General features: G+C 41.1%; 1 protein-coding gene and 1 pseudogene across 2 annotated transcripts in view; both read left to right on the top strand.

Annotated features, from left to right (window-relative positions):
- LOC306794592 (protocadherin-15-like) overlaps positions 1-17,815 on the top strand; it is a gene marked incomplete at both ends in the record, with an annotated part of 105,038 nt that overhangs the window by 75,202 nt on the left and 12,021 nt on the right. Inside the window, 7 exons of the mRNA XM_079292706.1 lie at positions 198-338; positions 1,461-1,588; positions 5,811-6,041; positions 6,400-6,488; positions 7,105-7,281; positions 7,413-7,631; positions 10,336-10,446. Of these exons, the coding sequence (XP_079148832.1) occupies positions 198-338; positions 1,461-1,588; positions 5,811-6,041; positions 6,400-6,488; positions 7,105-7,281; positions 7,413-7,631; positions 10,336-10,446 (1,096 nt within the window). The remainder of the gene's footprint in view (positions 1-197; positions 339-1,460; positions 1,589-5,810; positions 6,042-6,399; positions 6,489-7,104; positions 7,282-7,412; positions 7,632-10,335; positions 10,447-17,815) is intronic.
- LOC306795374 (protocadherin-15-like) lies at positions 14,020-15,978 on the top strand (annotated as a pseudogene). Its single transcript has 2 exons — positions 14,020-14,036; positions 14,921-15,978. The product of its transcript is annotated as a protocadherin-15-like (transcript).

Here is a 17,815-nt window from a genome sequence, read left to right as displayed (position 1 = left end):
AAAGGTTTCAGGTAAATTAGCTTGTTATTTGCTGAAGCTTCTTGTTTGATCGCCTCCTTTTCACTCTGTAAAACTATACGCTGTTAAAGAAAGTAAAAAAAAAAAATCCTCTGCCTCCCTTTTTGACCTCTCTCCTCTGCTCTCCGTTTCTTTCATCCGACTCTTGCTGTCATTCTTTCTCTCTCTTGTCTCTCCAGGTGTGTTCGCCTTAAATGAAACAACAGGAGTGATTTCTACAGCCAAAGGCCTGGACTATGAGACCAACTCCTCTTATGTTCTGAAGGTAGAAGCAGACTCCATGAGGGTGGGGTCCTCCAACGTCCGAGTTCCCTCTAAGAGTAAGTGCGTGGTTATGGCTATGAACGCCCCTCTAAGATGACAGGACTAACTTTACACATAGGATTGCATCACCGCAGATTTGACTGACTTTTTCCCTGTAATTATACACACACACATAACTAAAGGTTCAAGTGGCATTGTCACGATGGACTTGCCACAGGATTTAGCCTTCTCTCTTGCACATTTCTCTCTTGCACATTTCCCTCTCCCACTCTGTCACTCATGCTCTGATTCTCTCTGAAGCTCTCTCTACTTTTTGCAAGTTTTCCTCAACTCTTCACCTTCCGCCACCGTGCTGCCGCCATTGTAATACTTGTGACGTCTGCAGGCAAAACAGGAGCTGTGACTTGGCCTTCCTAAAGATGGCATGTCTACATCTGCAGGTCGGAACGAGCGATGTGGCTTTTCTTGCCAATATGTGGCAGAGGTTCAGAACAGAAGGCCGAAAACTGGCCGTTGGTCCAAACATATTCTATCATACCTTCAAAACAATGGACCACAAGTCATGATCTTTGCTTTCTCTTTGACACATTTCCCAGGCTTGATGCATACGGAGTCCGTATTTAGAGTGTAGTAACCATGATGTCGAGGCAGAAAAGAAAATCCACTGCTTTTCAGGTTGCACGGAGAAGTTCATGTTTTCCAAACTACATATTTGCATTGCGGGCCTTTTACAACAATGCCTACCATTGAAGAAGGCCTTACCAGAAACAATATGGACACCACTACAATATTTTTCTGTATTCATTTTTGTGCATAAATGTTTTGAAATTTGAAGCATCGATGCTGCTGGACATAATTATATTTTCAGTGACAATTGCAAATAATATATATTTTTAATTTCCTTTCCAAAAAAGGAAAATGCTGCTGTTGGGCGTTCATGGGGTTCCTGAGTGTCAATCAAGGGGTCACACACTGGTTGTGGGTGATTTACATCAATGACTGTGTTTGTCCTCTTCATCTCTTGCAATATGTTGTTTACTTTTTGTCTCAAATACTAAATGTGCTCTCCTTTTTGTAATGCCAAATTCAACAGTGTGTCACAATGTGTAAACTGTGTGTTTTTGTTTGTGTGTGTGTGTGTGTGTGTGTGTGTGTGTGTGTGTGTGTGTGTGTCCTAGCCAACACAGCTAAGGTGGTAATCGATATCCAGGATGAGAACGACCACCCGCCGGTTTTTACCCGATCTCTTTACATTGGAGGAGTCGCAGAAGACGCTAAAACGTTCACCTCCGTCTTGCAAATACAGGTACAGACATACAGACACGTTCATATACAACAGATAACGGGGTTGATCAAATATAGGAACTCGAAACAATTGAATGTAATTAATGAAGCAAAGTCTGCGCAGCCCAACTTGAGTCACCGCTTCATTCACATGGCACGCTCCTCTCACTCCAACACTCAAAGTCTTTTAATCATGGTGGTGTACTTACGCCGTCAGTGCTCTGCTCACTGCTGCCTGCTGCAACAGCGCTCACCTGGAAGCTACGCTGTTTCTTGCTGCGCCTGGGTCGTCACCACTGCTGTTCCCATAGTATTTCAGAAGCTCCACCCCGACCATCCACCTGTGGGGTCGGTGTCCGCACACTCCCTGCTCTGCTGAGCTTGATGTTTGTGTGTTGGGAGCGACAAAGTCAGAGCAATGCTGTAAACTGTAACGGCTTCTGTTTGTTTTTTTGTTGCATGGATTGCTTTGTATTCCATTGTGTCCCTTTTACTTGTCCCCTCTTGTGTAACCGGGTCTGGCGTAAAATACCGAACGTGAAACTAAAAATATTATGACTTGGACACACAAGTAGCCTTGACAGCTACCACCCAAGTTCAGTTTTGCCCAGTATGAAAGTGCTTACAATGCTTGTGTAGATGTGTGTGCTGTGTGTGTGTTGTTTAATTTGAATGATGATAATATTCAATCCAGCAAGTAACAGGATGAACTGGTCAAATGTTAATCTGTATCTCTTCCTCAACAGCTACCTCTATCTCTCTGTGAATTGATACATCTCTTTGTTTCCCTTTCTTCTTCTTTTTACCAAACTCCGGAGAATTTCACATCACTGTAAACAACTCAAGGGACTCTCGTATTATTAAAATGGGTCACAGAGCTCTCAGCCTCTATCTGAGAGGTCGCAATATGTTTTAATGAGCCTGGATGCCACAAGAGACTCGGGCAGGGTCTCTGGCAGAAAAGCATGTGCTTTAATATTTTATTACAGTTTTTAAGATCATTCTTAGATATTCCTGCTGCATTAGATCACACACAGTGAGAGTGACAGGGGAGATGAGAGAATAAGGGAGAGCATGCAACAAAGACATATTCAAAATCACACTTTCACAAGCGTAGAAAATGTGCTTTTCTCTAAATCTGGTATATCAGATTATTACTCCTCTGCTGCAAACAACCGAGGGTGGTGGTACAGTAAGCTGCTCTCCAGTCTTCTGACCTCTTTAATAAATACTTTAACAGACTGACGGGGGAAAACGAATAGCCTGCTAGTAGTCTCGACCACCACAGGTCAATAGATCTGGAGATTGGAAGGAAGAGAGAGGATTGATGGTTAGATAAAGATGACTGGCATCACGCTGCGAGACAAACTGGCCGGAGAGAAGAAAGCAGGGAAGACATGCATGATTCATGGGTGGATGAATAGATGGGGGGGTGTAAGCATAAAGATGGGATGCTTGTGGCACATTTGCTAACATTCAGATGAAAGAGTGAGGGAGACAAGAGGTGGAAAGGAAGTTTGAGAAATGAAGCATTTTTAATCTCAGTTGTTTGACTCAAGTACAGCTAATTCCATCACATCTGTCTGAAGCATGTTGTCTTAATGAGTTCTGTGTGCGTGTGTAAACCAGGCTTGATTGTTGTCTGTGTGTCTTGCTTCATGCAGGGCTGTCATGCAGTCAGAGTGGACGTGCAGGAGTTTAGTCTTTTTGTCCGTCAGAAGAAGCCAGAACACAACTATTGATCAGACTGCAGATGAGTCTCACACTGGCAAACCCACCCGGGGGTACCTCCAAAGATACTTCTGTTCTTCACACCAATTCTTAACATCGTGTCTACCCAATACTTTTGTCACTTCTCCCACCACAACCAATGCATGAGAAGAATTCAATTAACCTTCTTTCTTTCTTTCTCCAGCACTTTCCCCTGCCCTTACAAACACTACTTAAAGCTTTAGTGGGTGTTCATACCAAAAATAATGAAAGCAGCTGCATTGATGTCGGTGTGTTTCTTGAGGTACTTGCAAGACAATATAATGCAATCCAGGAAGCCCAGTTAGAATAATGCATTCATGAGTTTGAAGACGAAACAAATGACAAAACGTCACACAGCAGCAGAAATTATTCTCAATCATGGCGATCCCAAGTGAGCAGTAGGACTGAGACAATCAAGTCACAAAATAACTGGTGTTTTTACAGTTTTCATGTAATATTCCTATTTGTTATTTATAGTGATTGCCAGAGACATTGGGACTCATGCAGCAATGTTCTCTTACATTTCTCTTATCATAAATTGGAAGCGTGTGGCCGATTGTTTGTTATTAGCATCGGTAACGCCCCCTAAACTCTATTCAACGGCAGGTGTTGTGCCCAGTGCGAATACTCCTCGGCACATGCCTAAGAATTGGAGAGACGCCAGCAAAAAAAGGCTGTAAAAAGAAGAACTTCAGCAGTAATGAAATTTAGATACCGTCAAATAAATGTGAGCAAAGTCTGTGACGGCTAACTGGTGTTACTGGAAAATCAAAGGCATCGAATAAATACAATTACTCTAAAACATATAATAATCTAGATTTGATTATTTGACATTCATGCATTTTCTATGTACCCTCACATTTAAAACGTACGTTTCCTGATGTCGGACAAACACTTCATGGACTGTAAGAATGAGATGTTTGTTCTTCTCTTGGTACGAGTGCTTTCGACCACTCGTAAGATGTCCTCTTAGCGAAGAGAAGAGCAACAACAAGAAAACATTGGTGAATCACGGAAACCGTGGGTGCTAATACAACAACAACATTTTATGGATACGAACAAAAATAAGAAGAAATTTGTTCTTGTATCACTTCCTGCATGAGGCCCAATGTACCACATCATGGACGATATAGTTTTTCACTCAAGGTTGTTGTTGGTCATCTTGTAAAAATGCTTTAAATGAGGCATTAGACCAGATGCGAAGGGTTTTTAAAAGCACTGACATGTTTACCGTTCTTGCTAACTCTGTGAAAGTGCTTTGCCAATGTCTCTATTTGTATCTATATGAAGGTTCTGTCTTTTAACTCACATCATGGGGAGGAATTTGACTATACATCCTAGTTGTACACAACATGGATTATAGAGCAAAGGCAATCAAACTGACTTTAGAATTACAATTAGAGTGCTTTCAAGCAGTTCAGTACTTGTTTTGGAGCTGTTTCAACACCATCCAGAATTATTAATTGTGTCACTTTTCCAGTTTCGCCTGGTTAGTATTTGTGTGCTTGTGGATTTTAAACACAGCTCTTTCTCAGTGCAATATAAAATAACTTTTGCAGTTTACATCACTGACGGTATTGATATATTGCTGAAAAGTTATCTGAACTGTGCCACTCACCTCTGCAAGTAAGAACACAAAAAATGAATCTGTACATGTATTCTTTCCTCAGTCCTCCCTTATTCTCTCGTTTCTATATGTATCCTTCATATTTTCTATTCTTTCCTGCTTCTATTTTCTTATTCCCTGGCCATAAGAACAATATCTTTTTTGTTTCTTGCTATCATAGCAATACCTTTGATGTGGTGGGTGTCTCTGTGCTGATTCTGTAGTCCATACTCCCTGCTCTTCTTGTAAAGACCAGGCAATAAATCAATGTCTGTCTGAGTGTGTCTGTGCCTGGACGTGAATGCGAGGTTTGCGTGTGTGTGTGTGTGTGTGTGTGTGTGTGTGTGTGTGTGTGTGTGTGTGTGTGTGTGTGTGTGTGTGTGTGTGTGTGTGTGTGTGTGTGTGTGTGTGTGTGTGTGTGTGTGTGTGTGTGTGTGTGTGTGTGTGAGAATGAGGGAGAGACTTGATAGTTAGCCAAAATGACAGAACAGATGAATAGACCTGCACAAAGCTCAAAGCACCACTTTACCTCCTGCTGCAGATTCAGAGTACGACATCAAACAGCAGGATTCCCCAGGAGAAAAACAAAAATCTAGAGAAAAACGACAGCAGTGTATGGCCTTTGGTGTGCGACATATACAAGAGAGACAGGATATCAGTCCTGAACTAATCAATCGACATGGAAGGCAGAGGACTCGCTATCATGATGATCATCGTCACAGAACACAGAATAGATTATCATGATAATGGCAACAACGACTCGATCACAGTGTTTTTGTCAACAATGATGACATTTCATGATAATGGTGATTATATTGTGGTGGTGTAATAATGATGATTGGAATAATGACTCTGTGTGGTGATTCTTATTTACCTCATTTGACAGGCCCTGGACAAAGACACCGGTAACTACAGTTCTATGATGTACCGGCTGATCATCCCGCCTCCCCCCGGTAAAGACACTAAAGTTCGCAAAAACGGCTTCATCATCGAACCATACAGCGGCGTGGTGAAGACGGCGATCATGTACCGCAACATGAGGCGGTTTTATTTTAAGTTTGAGGTGGTTGCTACAGACAACTATGGCCAAGGACACAGCAGCAAGGCGGAGGTAGTGGTGTGTATATTTCTATTTTTGACATCGGTGGCAGGTTTATATTCATTTATTTTATCTTCAATTCTTTACCCCCCTTAACACAAATTGAATGACATGATTGAACTTAATTGCAATGTGATTTATGTGACTCCCAGAATGCCCTTGAAGCAGATAAAAACATGACAACAAATTCAAGTAGACACAAGCTGGCGTAGTTGGATTAGAAATGTTATCTTTTTCAATTCAAACTTGTATTTCACTGGTGGAGGTTCCATCTGATAAGGTCTACTGAAATGATTTAGAGCTGAGCATGCTTTTTTTCTGCTCAGTTTAAAAGCAGAACTTAGTTTTTTTTTTTGCATTTTTGTCTGTTGCGTAGGTGTCAGTCGTGAACCAGCTGGACATGCAGGTGGTCGTATCAAATGTCCCTCCGACTTATGTGGAGAAAAACAAAGACAAGCTCCTCAGGTAACTTACATACAACTTCATGTTGTTGTTTTTTCTACGATATACTAATGTATCTATAGCATTAGGCTGGCTGTACTTTATGTGCCCTAATTGACAAGAATCAAACGTGTGTGTATATATATATATATATATATATATATATATATATATATATATATATATATATATATATATCATCATAAATATCAGAAGAAATCAGAATCAGCCTCAAATCTAATGTTTATTAGGATACATTTCCAAAATGGGGACTTTTGTAATGTTCCACCTGTTGGCTCCATTGTAGTCCTCCCCCACCATCTGTTTGTTGAAGCCAACATACACGCTCCAACTTATTTGTGCGGCCACTCTCTGCACTTCTATTTGAAAATCTCTGAATTTTAAAGGCTAGTCCAAATACATTTATCTTTTTTTTTAAAGGCAAAGGAGCGATGCTAGTCTATCATACAACGGCGACTAGAGAGGTCATATATTGTGGTGTCAAGATATTACTGTCATAGAGACGGAACCAGGGCCTGTCAATGCTTTTCTGCCTGAGAAAAACGCTACGATGCCATGTCGGCATCGTTAAAGTAGCGTGAACCCATCAATCAAAACCCATTATTTTTCCAATCATCAGCATTTTGGAACGCTACGTCCAGGAGCAGATTCCAGGAGCAAAGGTTGTCGTGGAAACCATCGGGCCCCATCGTCGTGCCGATGGAATGGAGCAGGAAGACTACACCAAGTCGGACCTCATGATTTATGCCATCGACCCGCTGACGAATCGGGCCGTTTCTAGACAGGAGCTCTACAAGTAAGAACTTTGCCAACAGATCTATGAAAAGTAAAATGACAGCTCTCCAAAATGTGTATATCATGAACGGACCTTACCTGTTCAGTTACATCACTGCGGTTCAGTTACATCACTGCGGTTCTCACCTCAAGGTTTCTCGATGGGAAACTCTTGGACATCAATAAAGAGTTCCAGCCCTTCCTCCCTCCCGGTGGACGGGTTCTGGAGATCCGAACCCCTGAAGTGGTGACCAGTGTGAAGAAAGCTGTGCAGACTGTAGGCTACACGGAGGGGGCGCTGTTGGCTCTGGCAGTTATTATCATCATCTGCTGTGTCCCCGCCATCCTGATTGTCATCATCACCTACAGACAGTAAGTATAAATTATGTGTCGTTTTTTTTTTTTTTTGAGTAAATATGGTACTTCAATCAGGCACAATATAGGTTGGATGATACCGGGAGCTTATTGTGCCTTTGATTGGCTTGTGTTGCCGATGTTTTATACTTTCGATTAAGCAACAACTCCCCCCATAAAAAGACCAAAACCAACAATTAACAGATCCTACAACAACTCAGACCAATAAGCTTAATTTCCTTGTTAATTCATCGTAAAATGCACTTCATTCAAATATAACGGAGACAAAACAAACTCACTAAAACCGTCTTGGCTTGTCATTCCACATTTCCAACAATCACCAACACTGGTTTGGTCAAAATGAAACCTTAATTCATGTAAAAATATGATGACTATTCTTTTTTCCAGCTGTCTCTCTCTCTCTCTCTCTCTCTCTGCACGCCGAGATGCAGACGAGCGGCTCTTGTTCCTTTGTTATTCCCCTGCCGCCCCTACCAGCCCGTAACGAGTAGTGAGGAGGCATACAGTCATAAATGAGCTCAAACAGTATTTGGCTGATGAGTCCAGTAGTATTCAAGATCAGCAGTGGAAAGACTGGCGGAGATAATTATTGTTTGTGTTCTAAGCCTGATAAAGCTCCATTGTTGTCCAAAACTATTAAAAACGCTAATATAGCCACACTTTTGCACTGATGAATGAACATGACCACTGTGTCCTACATACTCACTCGTTCACCAATTGATGGATTGATCTGCAGCTGAAAATACTGCCCAACTGTTGAGTAAAAATCTAGGTCCTCAAAACGGAAGATTTGACTTTAAATTGGAAAATAATTTAAAGGATGTTCCCACAGAACATCCTTCAGCACTGTTTATCATTTTATCACCTGGGCGAGTCACTTCTCTAGATTATTCAGAATGGCGGCCTGTCCCACAGTGCCAATTCTAAGAGTTTGTTTAGCTAACTACCATGAAAGGCTATTCATTTCTTCCGTCTCCCAAACACACATAAACAAGCGCACACACACACACACACATAAACTGGGTCAGTGCATTCTGGAGAGCGCTTCTCATCCTGCTGAGAAAATGAGACAAATAACAGACCGAGGATAGAGGAGAGGAGATTTGAATGAAGAAAAACAGAGTAGTAATCATCAGCATAATAATCACGAGTCTCTGTTGCTAAATGACGGTAATGAAGACCAATTGTCCAAATGGGTTGTAAATTTCACTGAATAAACCCGGCTAACATGAGGTACTGTGTGATTTATGGTTCGAACAGTCACTAATCTTTCTCTCTTTCTGTCGCCTGCTGCATCTATCCCTACCAGATTCAAGGAGTGAGTACCGCTTCCATATTCTCATGCTTAAATATTAACGTCATGGCTGTTTTAAACACCTCTCATTGTGATTAATGTGTTGACTTTCAATGTATAACAAAAAGGATGAGCTCAGTGAGGGCGGTGAAACAGAAAGGACAGCAGACAGTCAAATGAATGAATCCTGAAGAACATGGAATCAGTAAATGTCCAATGGCAGTTGGTTACGTACATCACAGATTAGCATCTTGATGTTTTATGACATATGTGAGTAGGACATGAAGTTGAACCACCGTACCAGGAAATACTGTTTCCAGCCTGTTGTTCCATTCCACAAGCTCCATCATGTCCTTTATGAAGATAATGAAAGCAACTAATTCAAAAGAATCTTTAAGAATGAAGAGAAATTCCTACCTACAATGCAAAGGAACCCAAAAAAAGGAAGACAGACTTATAATAAAGAGAGTTTGACAAGATCACAGAACATTTTAGAGATAGAGAGAATTGTAGCTAATAGTTTAGCCTTCTACTCACAGCTGCGGCTAGCGCTTTGAGCTAGCTGTCAGGCTACGGTATAGCTCCAGCAGTGGCTCTAGGCAAGCATCATTTTCTCTCCATCTCTCTAATAGTTCAGCTCTCTGCGTGAGCACATTTAGCACAAGGCTAAACTATTAGCAACATTTTTTCTCCATCAACATTGTAGCTCGCTAGAGCCTCGAATCAATTCAATTCAATTCAATTCAATTCAATTCAATTCAATTTGTTTTTGTATCGCCCAAAATCACAAATTACAAATTTGCCTCAGAGGGCTTTACAATATGTACACACGTGACATCCTCTTGTCCCGGAACCCTCACATCAGAACAGGAAAAACTCCCCAAAAAAACCCTTTAACGGGGAGGAAAGAGGAAGAAACCTGTGGGAGAGCAATAGAGGAGGGATCCCTCTCCCAGGATGGACAGAAGTGCAATGATGTCATGCTGAAAGAATATTATTGACTTTTTGCCCAATAATGCCAAAAATAAACTGCACTTCATCAGACATTTCACTGAAAACCAAAAATGTCAACCTCCACGTGGTGAGAGTGAAAATGTCAGGGGATCAATAACGTCAGTTACCTCCATCCTCTGGGAAGCATCAATGTCTGTCCAAAATGTCATTGAAATTCATCCTGTAGTTCGGATACTTTGGCTGGACCAAAACAATGGACACACAGACAGAAAAGCATTGCTAGAAACCACCCACACACAGACTATACTCTGCTGTAAAAGTTTCTTAAGATGGATGTACCAAAGATATGAGCTCCCCTTCACGGATTTTGAACATTTGAACGTACTTACAAAGGTCGTGAGTTTTCTCTAACTTTTGAAAACTAACTCTGAGTTTCCTCTCTGCTGTGTCCAGACGCCAAGCAGAGTGTGCCAAAACAGCCCGTATCCAGATGGCACTGCCAACAGGCAAACCTGCGGGAGGAACTGCCAACAACCTGTATGAAGAGCTGGGTGACAATGCCATGTAAGTGAAGTGCGAAAGTGGCATTTATGGTCATGGCATTAGCCGAGGCATTAGCTCACATGTCTATGGCTATTAAACCACACATGCAGTCAGTCCCATAACATTACATCTCCTTACATTTTAACTATCACCATGAAACATTCTGTATATATACTTGTATCTTTGATTCCCTGCGGACCAAAACCATTATTCACATTTGCCAATGTAGTCTCTTTCGTGCATGAAGAATACAGTCCAGTTGTGTTTCAGTTTTAAAGCATGGAGCAATTTGGGAGACCACAAATTCTTCAATCTGAAGTGAAATTAAGATGATTGTCGTCATAAAATGTCACAGATATTGGGACCAGACCAGTGGCCCCACACACAACCAAATGCTAATGTGCAAGAGGACCAGAAGGAAGAAAATAAAAAAGAAGGCTCTCTACACTCTAACTGCTGTTCGAATACCATTTACTTGATTAAAAAGACATTTGATATCTATAATAGGACACCTGTGCTGTGTCGTGTAAGACACTTGGGAAATGCAATTCAACATTTTGGTAGTTGCCTACATCCAAATACAAACATTAAGATACGGTAAATCACAAACATTTCCACTGATGAATACCGAAAGCAATCAGGAAATGAAAATACCAGCAGCATAAATCAATATCACAAATATAAATGAAAGGAGGGAAATAATGGCCTAACGTCAGGAACACTGGCATAAAATGCACCTTCCACCATCAAAACCAACAATGAACTCCATCTATAGCGTCAAGCTCTTACTAAAATCCTCCTAACTTGAGAACACAACAGTGAAGAAAAAAGAAAGTGATTCAAACATGAAGCTGTATCAGCAAGTGTATCAGACATGTTTTTCACTCGCACATCTCACACAACAGATAAGCTCTCATTTTATTGTATGCAGATGTCTGCACCTGCTCTGTATATTCAGCTCTGTCTCACAGGCGTAACCATGACTTGGAGCGTTTATTTAGGTTCAATAGGTTTGTGCCCAATAAATAGGCACAGAATAACTGTGTCCCTGCTGTAGTAGCTGTGTACTTATAGCCAAACAATAAAAGGGAGGAAACCTTCCCCCATGGACATGCATATATGGTGTCCCCACACTGTGTCACATACAGTTGATTTAATTTAATGTAAAAATGTGCACCTTGCAGGTAAACAAAACTGCTTTAAAGGAACAATAATAATAACATGGAAAATAGCTGGCGGAGAATGTGTCACAATCGGCCAATTAGCCCTCATTCTGTGCTTGTGAACACTGACAAATACCTTGTATTTATTTTTTTAAAGTATCCGACAATAAATAGTTGTATTACAGAAATGAGATCTGTTTACCAGTGTTTTTATACAGTTTGCAAATAAACAATGTTTTGGTGGATTATGGGAGACAAAACGTAATTGTCTTCTGCTGTCCATGGTGCTGAAATGTGCGCTGGGTAAATGAATTCTCTCCCATCCTGATGAAAACTCCTTTTTCATCAGGACTACGGATTTTGCTTTGGGGGTTTGAAAATATGTTCACCCAAAGCATGGACATTTATTTCCTCATTTTGCATTTTGCAAGGGCCAAAGAAACTGACATGTAGAGACGACATTGTGCAGAGCCTTGTGAACCCCACATCAATCTAGAACCAAACAAAGCTCAGATTTGTAAATGCAATAACAGTCACAGATAAACCCTGCAATTGTATCTTCACAAAGTTCAGTGGCATGCAGCTCTGTCCTTGTCAGTTTCCTTGTTGTAATGCATACCAATATCCTCACTGTACAACAGATAAAGGGAAGGTCAACAATCTGCCCACAGAGCAACGTTTATTTTGAGTGCAGCCTCTCAAGTTCACCATCGATTGGTGGCTTTCAATACCACTGTACAACCTCACATTTAAAAAATATATATATATATATGTATACATATTTTAAATAATTTTAAATAAAAAGAAAATGTATCCAATCATGAAGCAGTGAATCATGGTCAGGAAGCAGAGGCAATATAAATAACCTTTTTGATGACTATGTCTCAACTCCTTAATTAATGTGCTGACTCTACTCTATACTGCCTCAAAACGTTGCTATTCTCTATATACTGCTATATTCTCTTTACCACTTACTGTTGCTCCCCCGTTTCTGTGTATCTGCTCCCTAATTTAATTTATACTACAGTTTATGCTGGTTTGACATGTCGGTTTGGTTAAACAAGAGTCTGATAGTGACGGTATGTAGAGACCCCGTATAAACTTTTATCTGAAGGTCATAACAGCCACACACATACACACACACACTCACTCAAGGCTATACACAGATAGTTATTTGTAATTCCTTACTGGAGCGTTAAGAAGTTGAGAGGAACTCTTATCAGCATCACATGCATCACCGGTTTCCTGTGTGTCCTCGATATGCGTCCCTACTCCTATTAACATGAGAGCAATTCATTTGCAAGATGGAAGAACTATCTTCATATGACAACAAGGAATTTCTGTGTGTGTGTGTGTGTGTGTGTGTGTGTGTGTGTGTGGTAGACTAACCAGCCAAAAGTATCCGCTGTAAAATATGTGCGGAAATTAACTTGGATATGAGATCATTGAAATAAACGCAGCCTGTAATTTATAAAGACCACCCTGGGCGATAATTAATTCTGTTGATAAGCTGCAGAGCATGTTTAATTGTGGTTGGGAAGGTCTCTTGTGTGTGTGTTTTGTATCACTGCAGTGTTGTGGCGACTACATTTTCCCGAAAGAGTATACAACCTGGAAAAGTACAAAAGTTTGCACATTCATAATTAAGGTCCATTGTCAAACTGCTCAGTCGATGGATTTCGAGGCATTCTTTTATTTTTTTTGATTACGTTTGGCTGTTCTCTTGACAGGTTTGGGTTTTAATGCCTGTTTTCAATTACCTGAGAGGAATTAAGTGTTATTTTGCCGTATTATTAGCAGCACATTTAATGAAGCATGTTTGTAAAAGTTAAATTGAAAGTCATGTTATTTAGCAACACACCACATATAGTTGTCGTCACTTGTGCTTATGTAACAATTACACTCATCTAGCAATAACTAGATGTGTATAATATTCCTTCCTATTAACTTACTGACTTCACTGGAATATTTACGGTTTCCAGGCGAACTTGGTTGGCAGCTGTGTGGTTTGTTGTGGTTTTTTCTCCATAATTATCACGGTTAATGACTCGCATTCAATTTAGAATGGAGGAAAACAGCTTAAAACCTTCTAGTGCACGAAATATAATGAAAATATGAAATGTAAAAATGATATTGAAAATTGTAATCGGTCAATTTTTAGATTACTTGATAATATAAAAGTTTATATTTCAAAACTTTTACTTTGAAAGGGGAATAAGAGAAAGGCAAATAGCTAACGTATCATAAATAGATCTTATCAATCGAATGGGTTTTTCAACATAAATGCATTTGTTGAAAAATAAGAATTGCTCTGTATATAACTGATCAACAGATACACTGTATGTGAGACATTTCATCACTCTACTTTGCTTGTTCTCATGTTGACTCATCTGTTCATTTGCTCTTGCTCTGATCCATCCATAATTTACCCATGACTGACAGACAAAAGTGAGTAGGATGCTGACAATGGCTTCACATCTGTGACTATCGTTTGATACTGTGTTGACAGTGTTCTTGCCTTAGTTTTGTGTTTGTGTCCCGTCCTCGTCAGTGCTTACTCTTGTTTTACTTGTAGGGTAAGTTGTACCGTGCTAGAGCAAAGTTGTGTAGCTGATGATTGATTGTGCCTGATCGATGATGTGTTAGAACTCTGGGTATGTTGCATTGGTGGACTTGACGTAGCCAGCCATGTGCCATGAAGTGCCAAGAGTCTGCAGAGTTTTAACAAAGTCATAAACTATACCAGAGATTTGAAAGATCAGTGCACCTTCAACCAGAGAGGAGGATATAATCACTCTTTTGTTGGAAGGAAATCTGCAGACACAGTTGTCTATCCCTGCCCCAACAGATCTGGCATTGTCTGTAGTCGTGATGCAGTAGCGTCTTTGTAGCACACTACTTTTAGCATGCATAAAATATATTAGCGCTCCATCGCTTGTCCCTCTGGTAGAAACAGCCCTGACAGAAAATGTTGTTACCTCTTGCAAGATCCCTTTTCCATTTCCTCTCATCCCTGTGCTCATTTATCTCTTAATGTGAAGTCTCTTTTCATTTCATTTATCAAAAGGCTCGAGCAGACGTTTTATTGATTTAGCTGCCTTTCCAGCATCCTTCATGTGTCCTTCTGTTGTCTCTCCTGTTTATAAAACATTTTATTGAACTTCTCTGTGCATTCCTGCTCTTAATTAAAATTCCGTTCAGTCCCTATCTCCCTCTTCCATTTAATATCGCTGTGATTGCATCTTTCCAATTCGATATAGCCTCCTCTTTTGTTATCCCTCTCTTCATTCTGTCTTTTTTTTTTCTCAAACCTTCTTCCATGCACGCACCAGCCAGTTAAACCATAGTGGTGGCGGGAGCGGTGGCAGTTTGGATGAAAGCGACCGCACACGTCTGATCTCGGACTTTGCCACACGAGCGATCGCTGCCCATCGTCAGTGCATTGCTAACGGGGGTGCGCTCAATAACCTGCCAAAGTCTGAGTCCAACATAACCTTTCTTTCTGATGAAAAGCCCTTGACTGTCAAAAATCCCATCTACCGTGAGGACGGGACTTTGAGTAGCCCAGCAACTCTTGGGAGAAGAGACCTTCTTGGGAATTGTTCCCCTTGCAGGAAAGGCCTTCGAGGGGCCTGGCTAAGGCTCAGGTCCCCTGGAGGAGATGTGGGATTCGGTGCGTACAGTTGCAGTGACAGTGGATGGGGATCTGGAGGTGGACACAGCTGGACTCTCCCATCAAGGTTACATCGTAGAGACATGTATGAGGCTTTGAGACGGCAAGTGGTTATGGATCCCATTCAGTGGGAGTTGGAGCTTGTAAAGGCAGAATTTAAGGAAAGTAAAGATGCTGGTCTGGATTCAGGATTCGACCGTGGGTTGGATTCAGACTTGATGGGAAGCCCAAGTCTGGAACCCAAGCAAAGAACAAGCCAGACAATTTGAGCAACAGGCTCTCCAGGAAATGAGGCAAAGGCAAAACATAGATTCACGAGGATCTTTGTCGCCTGATATCATACTTTCTGTTTTCCCGGAGTCTCCTCAGCATCACAAGCACACCCCCACCCACAATGATCTAATCGCTCAGGTCAAAGAGGGTCCTCCGAGTATCATCGTCACCCAAAGTGATGTAGGGACCCCTCCACCAAGCCACAAGCCAACTCCTCCTGTACTGCGGCGCTTCGGGCCAAATTTAACAGTGAATCACAGTATGGAAGAAAGACTTCAGGTCCAATTCGAGCTCATCCCTGATCCTCCATCAACCCCCCCACCACCACCACCGCCAACACCTCCATCCCTACCATCTGCTCCACCCATATCTGCTCTTCTATCTCCATCATCTCCTCCTCCGCACCACATTGAGAAGTCATGGCCAGCATGTTCAGCCAGATAGATCGGAAACAGATCCCGCTCAAAAAGGTCGTGAAGAGCAGAGCCTCCATGGAGTCTCTTGATTCTCTTAACTTGGATGCATTAGCAGTAGCATCAGCAGAAGGAGGAGGCGGGGAGGGAGGTAAAGAAGGAGAAGGAGAGAATCCTCCACCTCCACAGATTCAACCCAAAACATGAACTCCATCGTGGAGGAACTTGAGAAACGATTCCCCTCTCAGTCTACAATGCTCTAGCCTTTGCCTTTATGATATGGAAAGCACACAGAGGGGGATTTCTTGTTGGGTAGTTGCTGCTCAAAATAGCTCAGTGGATGCTGTGATGTGGTGATTCTTTACCACGCTGCGACTGTGCTCCTCCAACATGACTTCCTGTTTTCTACATGAGGAAAGAAAAAAAACTTGGCCAAATATAAACTCCATGGGTAGAAGAAACATGTTTCTCCTCCTCTCACATGAAGGTAAAAAAGAGAAAGGGGAGGTGAAACAGCAAGTAAGGTCACGTCCTGCATAGCCCTAATGTATTCAGTCATGTAACAGCTTCCACACTCAGGTACTGTATTCTACACTCCTTCTCTTTGACTGACGAAGTGGTTAAGGATGAGGATGAAACAATAAACAGATACAATGATGAACAAATATTGTATATCGATCCACTAGCTCTCCGTTCTATGTGTGCGCTAAAAAATAATCGTGTGCTCATACACAGCCCTGCTTCTGTGAATAGGAAACACACAACACTATTCCCGCCGTGGATGTATAAACAGACAGGTGAGAACGAGGGGGGCGGTAAATTGGAAGGGGGAGTATTTGTTGAGGTGTTAATCTCAAATAATCGTTCTCCAGAATCGCTGAATCCCCTTTAAATACATGAACTTGTGTTGAAAACTTCAAATTACAAACACAGACCTTGTAAGTGTCTGTTATCTTTGTGTCTGTTCCGCTTTCTGTCCTAAATACTCTTTTAGTTGCTAGTTATGTTCTAGGAAATTGCAGAGCAGTAGAAAAAATACATTTATCTGGTGATATTTTGATTCAAAATACTTGTTACATTTTTATGAACGTTTTTCTATAGGGTTGTTTGCTTCTTTGACCTCAGGGTTCTCTCATTAAAATCATTGTGCAAGGTCTTGGGGAAATAATTAATATAAAAATACAAAAAGACAAGAGTCATTTTCAATAAAAATGTGGTGCTGAAAAAAAGTTGTAATGACCTTTTTTTGACAAAAATTGTAATCATTTTGGAAGCAGCCTTCGCGCTGCTAACCATTTAGAAATTGGCCCTCAAATGAACCAATACCGGTAGCTGCTGTGGTAGTTAGTACAGTCTTGTGTCATGTTAGCATGAGGTTCATAGGAGAACAAACTGTTATTGGTTTCTCACAAACACAAAACAATACAAGCGCCCATCTCCACCTGTTTGTTGCCATTGAGGCAGGTTTACTATGAGGCAGATGTGATCCTCATGTGTCAGATGTCTTTGCAAAAACATTCAGCCAACATCATTTACGAGTCTAATAACGTAACTCGTGAAAATGGCAATATTGCAGATCAGGTGACACTGTTGAATTTTCCTTCTGCGTGTTTTGACGTAAATGTCCGCCTTTGCAGATCAAATCTTATCAGAAATGCACACGCAGACCTCTGGAAAGCATGTCACTTTCATCTATGTTTTGGATTTTGCCTCTTTTTCTTTGATATACTTTTTTTGCCCATCTTACACACACACAGTTAAATAACATGAACATTTATTTATTTTTTATTTTCTTGCCACAGTCAGACTCAATATGTCAGGTCGGTTCCTTTGATGAAATGCCTGTAGCTGGAAAACGGAATTTAAAA

This window comes from Melanostigma gelatinosum (genome assembly GCF_949748355.1).
Source record: "Melanostigma gelatinosum genome assembly, chromosome: 21".
Lineage (NCBI taxonomy): Eukaryota > Metazoa > Chordata > Actinopteri > Perciformes > Zoarcidae > Melanostigma > Melanostigma gelatinosum.
Note: the sequence above shows the minus strand (reverse complement) of the source record. Positions and strands in the feature narration are given on the sequence as shown.